This window comes from Temnothorax curvispinosus, unplaced genomic scaffold (assembly GCF_003070985.1).
Source record: "Temnothorax curvispinosus isolate PA1 unplaced genomic scaffold, ASM307098v1 QBEX01013759.1, whole genome shotgun sequence".
Classification (NCBI taxonomy): Eukaryota; Metazoa; Arthropoda; class Insecta; order Hymenoptera; family Formicidae; genus Temnothorax; species Temnothorax curvispinosus.
The window spans coordinates 3,812-10,410 of NW_020223539.1; the positions used below are offsets into that span (position 1 = coordinate 3,812).

Genomic DNA, 6,599 nt, shown 5'->3' on the forward strand with positions numbered 1-6,599 from the left:
ACAAAACGGTATGTTAAAAGTCAGAGACGAACCGAAAAGGCGGTCGGATCTCCTAAGCGATGAGTCAGGCGAAGTGAAGAGCTCGCTCAGGTAGGCAGGAGATTGTAAGAACAAGATACGATAAACCTGACAGCCTAGAAAGTACAGTCTCCTATTCTCAACTGAGACCCAACCCAGTCGACGCCTGTAGGGCGTGACATGTTCATCACGTCTAAGATTAAAGATGTAGCGTACACAGCAATTTACAAGTCTCTGCAACTTCATATTTAACTCATGGCTCAAACCGTCGTAGACGAGGCAGCAGTAGTCCACGTGAAGTGTAATCAACGTCGTTACTAACTTAATTCTTAATTCGGTGGAAAGAGAGTTTCTGTTAAATTTCAATCTGTATAACGCATAGTGCACTTTCTGCGATACGTGTGAAATGTGCTTTTTCCAGGACAGAGTAGGCGTAAAAACCACCCCTAAGTTCCTCACTTCGCTAACAAATGGAATGGGAACCTGGTTTACTATAATGGGAGGTAGAAGGCTAAGGTCGATATTCCTCACATAAGCATTACTACCATAGATCATTGCCTTCGATTTAGCCGGATTAAGCTTCAGACCATTAGATTCTGCATAATCAAAGATAGCAATAGCATCTCTATTTATTAACTCCAATCCATGGCGGATGTTGGCAGGAGAACATGAGAGATACACTTGAATGTCGTCGGCAAATAACATATGGCGTGCATGCTGTAACACTCCTCCTATATCGTTGATGTACAGAGAGAATAAAAGTGGCCCGAGTACAGAGCCCTGAGGAACGCCCGATGACGTATGTAGCCACTCAGAGAGATTCCCAGCATCGTCAACTACAGACTGATAGCGGCCAGTCAAGAAAGAGAAAGTCCACATAAGGACAGCATCTGAAAAGCCAATCTCCTTTAACTTGATTAGCAGCTTGAGATGCGGGACCGTATCAAACGCCTTACTAAAATCAAAGAGGATCATAATTACAATAAGACCATTTTCAATCCCTCTTTTGATGTCGTCGCAAACCCGCAGAAGTGCTGTCTGTGTGTTATGACATGGCCGATATGCAGACTGTCTGGGATTTATAAGGTCATGTTCAATTAAGTATTCTGTAATTTGTGCGGCAACAATCCTCTCAAGTAATTTCGACAGCTCTGGTAGATTGGCTATGGGTCTTGTATCGGACGGGGATAATGGTATACGAATCTTTGAATGGGGGCGGATCATCGCACGCTTCCATTGAGATGGAAAAGAGAAAGTTTGCAGTGAGCAGTTGAACAAAGCAATGAGATGCGACGAGATTATAGGCCAAGCAATCCTCAGAATATAGAGTGATATTCCATCTGAGCCAGATGCATAAGAATGGAGCGGTTCTGCCGAGATAAGTTTGAGAACCATAGCAGGTGTCACAGCAGAGAACACAAACTCTGGTCTCTGAGATGTTCGAGTCACTGAAGAAACAGCAGAGATAAAGTCCGCATACAAGCAAGGTGTTTGAGCATTGGAAACTGAAACGTAAAAAGAGTTTAATTGACTGGGCGCAAAAAAGTGTAAAGGAGAGACCAAAGTCGAATTTACAAGACCTAATCGCGCTAGTTCTCTCCAAAGTTTGGAAGGGTCAGTAATATTTTTGAGAGAGTTAAGTTGAAATTTATTTTTGGCACGTTTGATATCCGAATTAAGTTGATTTCTGAAGTGTCTATAAGTGGCATAGTCAAGTAAATTGCCGGAACGTTTTGCCTGCTTGTATAGCTGGTTGCGAGTACGAATTCGAGCTTTAAGCTCGTCCGTAAGCCATCGCACCGGAGGCCTTCTGATAACAAATGCTTGCTTAGGGGCAAACACATCAAGTGTTCAAAGTAAAGCTCCCGACAGTCTCATACAGAGCCTCTCAGTTTCACCAACGCCGGTTTGGTCATCCAGTCTCACACCTTTGTCACCAACCGCAGCGGACATAGGATTCTCAATTACAAAGCGAAGATGATCACGGAACTCATCACAATCAATAGATTTATAACAACGTCTTACAATGGTACGGTCAATCGCCAGGCTTGTGCCCAGGGTAAGTGATAATTCGATTAGGTCGTGACCAGCTATAAACGGACACTCAGATCTAGTAAACGACAAGATTTTTTCGCTGTCAACCACCGGTAAAACATCAAGCCACGAGTCAGTAGAGGCCGTGTGGTGCGTAGCTCCCGATTGGACAATATGCATTGCCATACTCGACATAAGTTCGCGCAAGTAGTTAGCCTCAAAGTTGTTTGTAAGAAGGTTGCAGTTGAAGTCTCCTCCAATAATTATGTTCTTATATAAGTGTAAAACACTAAGAAGTGTTTCTGTAAATTCATTTAGAAGAAGACCTTTTGGCCTCCTATAGACAGATGCAAATAATATAGTCTCATTGTTAGGTAGACGGATCTCGCAGATGAGATACTCAGGAGCATCAACATCAACTCTTGCAGAAGTAGCAATAACTGCAACCTTCAGTGAGTTATGCACATAGCAGGCAACTCCACCGCCTCTTCTGCCTACACGATCATGTCGAATCAGAAAATAATCATCCAGGGCCACGAGATCATCAGCGACTTCAGCATTCAGCCACGTTTCAGAGACGGAGATAATATGATGAACATTTGTATTGAAATGTAACCTTACTAAGTCAATGTGACCACGAAGCGAGTTTGCATTAAACTGAGCCAGCCGAAGGCCCTGTATTGAAGCGCGACGAACAGCAGGGGGAGTCGCGTTACGCCCACGGCCACATCAATTCAATTTAGCAAGGTCTGAGTCAGAGTCAATATAAGTAACTGGGGCGCCGTCAGATGATCTGACACATATTCGACACCCCCTCGTCCAGACATACTTATGAGACTTCTCCTTAGCAATCCGCTTGGTCTGCTGCAATAAGTCATACGTGGCCCTGGATAGCAGTTCATTTACATAAATGTTCCGGTTAGAGTCGACATCACACACCTCATTTTGTTTAAGAGACCGTTTCGCCTTCTTACTAGCAATTACCGTATCACGGGGGGTTTTGGATTTTCCCTCGGGTGAGGGAGGATAAGTGCCTTTTGTCAATGACAACCTAGCACAAACAATGTAGACCGTTCCTGATAAGGATTTTGGAACAAGTGCAGGTGCAAGCACGCTATATAATCTTGCCTGTTCCTTTAAGGAATTTAAAAACATAATAAAGCAGGTTCCAATTTCTATTCTTAATCATACTATAGACATTAATTTCCGCAAGGTAACCCACGGCTCTAAGATCCTCATCCAACTTGATCCTAAGATCATCGTACTTGTGACACCGTAGAATAACATGCATCAAGTCCTCACGTTCATATCCGCATTCACATCGTGGCGTATCAATATAGTTCTTCCTGAAGAGCGAAGATCCCAGATTATAATGATCCGCTCTAATCCTATTAATAAGCGTTACGTAGTATCTTTCGGCATTAATTCCACTGAACCACGGCTTGCGGGCCTCTTCATCATAGAACTTTGAAAAATAAAGTTTGCCCTTGAAGACGGAATCTCGTTTGATAGAAGCCTGAGTAGCCTGCCAAGTTTCCTCCCTTGCCATTGCCATAAGATCCCCCGTCGGGACCTCGATGCTCTCATCTGGGGGTTCCTGCGCCGCTTCCTTAGCTAGACCATCGGCCAGCTCATTCCCAGCGATACCGACGTGGGCGGGAATCCACACAAGTACAATCTTCATATTGCGCTCTCTTTCGAGTGAGTAAATGAGCAATCTAGTCTCCACCGCGTATTTGCTTTTGTGAACTGAAATAAGATTGTTTTGAACTGCAGAAAGAGCCGATTTACAGTCTGACATAATAACAATGTGGTTATTTCTTGTCTCTCGTGATGTCTTCACGAGTTTCAGCGCCGCATTAATAGCGAAAATCTCCGCAGTATATGACGAGCAGACCTTAGACATACTGATTTTATAGGCGGTATCCTGCCCGTCTATAACGATACTATCACCCGTAGCTTGCCAGTCGGGGCCATGCGATCCGTCCGTAAATACAATCTCCGCCTCATTGCTCAGCTGGTATTTCTCAATAATGTCTTCTATCATAGAAGCATCTGAATATTCACTGTTACCCTTCCTCAAAAGTCCAATAGTAAAATCGACCACAGGAACATAATCATGCGCCTCGAATTCTTCCCAAAACGTTTCGTGAATTCTCTGTGGACCAATAAGTGTTCTGACAGGAGCGCATCTCCTCCACACTCTAGACATAAGGGACATTAAGTATGTTGGTTGACGGTAGCGCACCCGCAATTCAGAGTCGTAAGCCCTCTGGATTCTGTCGCATACACCGTCCAAATTGTGAGCCATAGCTTTATATAAATAATTCCTGGCGAGCATCTCCGCACGATCTGTCAACAGTCTGACCTTTGCCTCCGCCACGATAACATTATTCGGAGTGCTATTACGGTATCCCAAGGCCGTCCTAATGCCTTTATATTGCGTCCTTTCTAGCTTGAGAACTGAGTTGGCATCCCTGGGGTGATAAACGAAACTGCCATAATCTGTAATCGAACAAACCAAGCTCTTGTACAACATCAAAGCCGTATTAACTTCTAGGCCTTTAGAGATTCTACATAAATATTGAATGACCGCATTCGCTCTGTCGACCTTACTCCAAACTTCCTGGATCTGATGGGAAAATTTCAATCCGTTATCTATCCAGATACCCAGAAACTTCGATTCCCGACTGTAGAACACCTCGCATCCCTGAATCACCATACTCTGGTTCTCATTGTACAGGCCATATTTATTAAATTCCACAATGACGGTTTTCTGCGGTTCTAAGTCAAGTCCGATACGGCATAGTCTTTCAGCAACCAAGTTCACCGCCAGTTGGAGTAGATCCCGATTACGTTGTCTGTTGGGACCGCACACGTAAAGTCCAAGTCCAATGTCGTCAGCAAACTCACATGATTGTACACCCTCCGGTAAGTCAGTGCATACTCTCCCCGTGTAAAGTGAGTACAGAGCAGGACTGAGTACGGCGCCCTGCGGGAGTTCCATATAAACAAGACGTTCTATGAATTCTTGTGAATTAACAATAAAACGTACAAGTCTCCGGTATAGCCATTTACGTATAAATCTGACCATGCCCGCGGGACATTCAAGCGCAATAAGAGTCTCAATCATAGTGCAGAACTCGACGTTATCGTAAGCACCCGACACGTCGAGAAACGCAGCCAGTGTGTACTCACCCGAGGATATAGAAGCACGGATATCCGACACAATCTTAACTAGATTGTCAGCGCACGACTTTCCCCTGCGGAAACCGTTCTGAGATGGATTAAATTTGTGTGCACTTTCCGCCCACCATATGAGACGCTCGTTTATCATGCGTTCACACAGCTTGCCGACACAAGACGATAGGGATATCGGACGAACCTTCTCTTTTTCAGGCTTGTCGATGAAAACCACTTGGTAATGGAGCCAATCCTCAGGCAGCGAATCCGAGAGCCATATACAGTTAAATAGCACCAACAAACATTCAAGGGCTGTGTCAGGCAATTCCTTGATCATCCTATACTCGATTCCATCCAGCCCCGGGGCAGAGTTTTTCTTTATCATCTTGATGGCTCTGTCCAATTCCGATCTCCGGAACGGAACTCAAGGAATCATCCCTGTAATCAATGCCGAAAGGCGTCGGCTCTGATCTTGCGAAGGGAGGGGCCAGCTTGTCGATAGATTTCCTTATTCCCTCCTCTCTGTTCTTGACACTCTAGGTATTCCATTGAACATTATTCCTAGCGTTTTTCAAAATCCTGATGGTATTCCAAACGTAAGTCAGGCTAGTGAACCGGTTGATTCCAGCGCAGAATTCCTCAAAGCATGTCTTTTTTTTATCAGCGATCGTTCTTCTGACCAGTGCACATGCTCGTTTATAACTATCCCATGTACTAAGAGATTTACAGCGTTTAAACGCAGAAAACGCTTTTTTTCTATCTTGGATGACCCTGTCGCAATCCACGTCCCACCATCTATGTTGAACCTTATGCTTTTTCATCTTGACATCAGGGGACCCCAGAGTCTTGCATCTGCCGGATGCATGGTCGATCGACGATCTGAGAATATCAATAAATCGCCTGTAGTATGTATCGACATCCTCGGAAAAATGGTCAATGAAAGGGAGAAGTTCCTTCTTAATAGCCTCGTCAACGAGTTTAGAAAACGTTTGCCAGTTCGTCTTCTTTGACGTAATTCTATTAGTGATTTTTCTATAAGGCTGAGGTTCACTATCCACAGTAAAGGAGATGGGATAGTGGTCGCTATCCCAGGCGTCTTCCAGTTGTTCATATTCTGCCTTGTCCACGATACTTGCCGAACCAAAGGCCAGATCAATGTTAGAGTCACGTTGTCCTCTCGTGCCAACCCTTGACTTGGTATCTGTATTAATACAGAAGTAGCCTCTATCCAGCAATGTGTCATGTAGGGCCTCGCCACTAGGCGTAGTAAAGTCACAGTTCCAAGTAGAGTTATGGGCATTAAAGTCGCCTAAAATGATCGAATCCAGAGTACCAGGGACTTGGTCCGCAACCACATCAATATC

At 44.4% G+C, this 6,599-nt stretch overlaps 1 protein-coding gene across 1 annotated transcript; it reads right to left on the bottom strand.

Annotated features, from left to right (window-relative positions):
- Positions 1 to 246: 246 nt before the first annotated feature.
- On the bottom strand, positions 247 to 5,572 carry LOC112463950 (the record flags this gene model as incomplete). The annotated part of the gene is made up of 3 exons (XM_025030685.1): positions 5,144 to 5,572; positions 3,244 to 5,044; positions 247 to 614 (listed from the first exon to the last, which is right to left on the bottom strand). Coding segments are annotated over exons 1-3 (2,598 nt in total), but the record flags the coding sequence as incomplete, so codon positions are not given.
- Between the last annotated feature and the right edge of the window lie 1,027 nt (positions 5,573 to 6,599).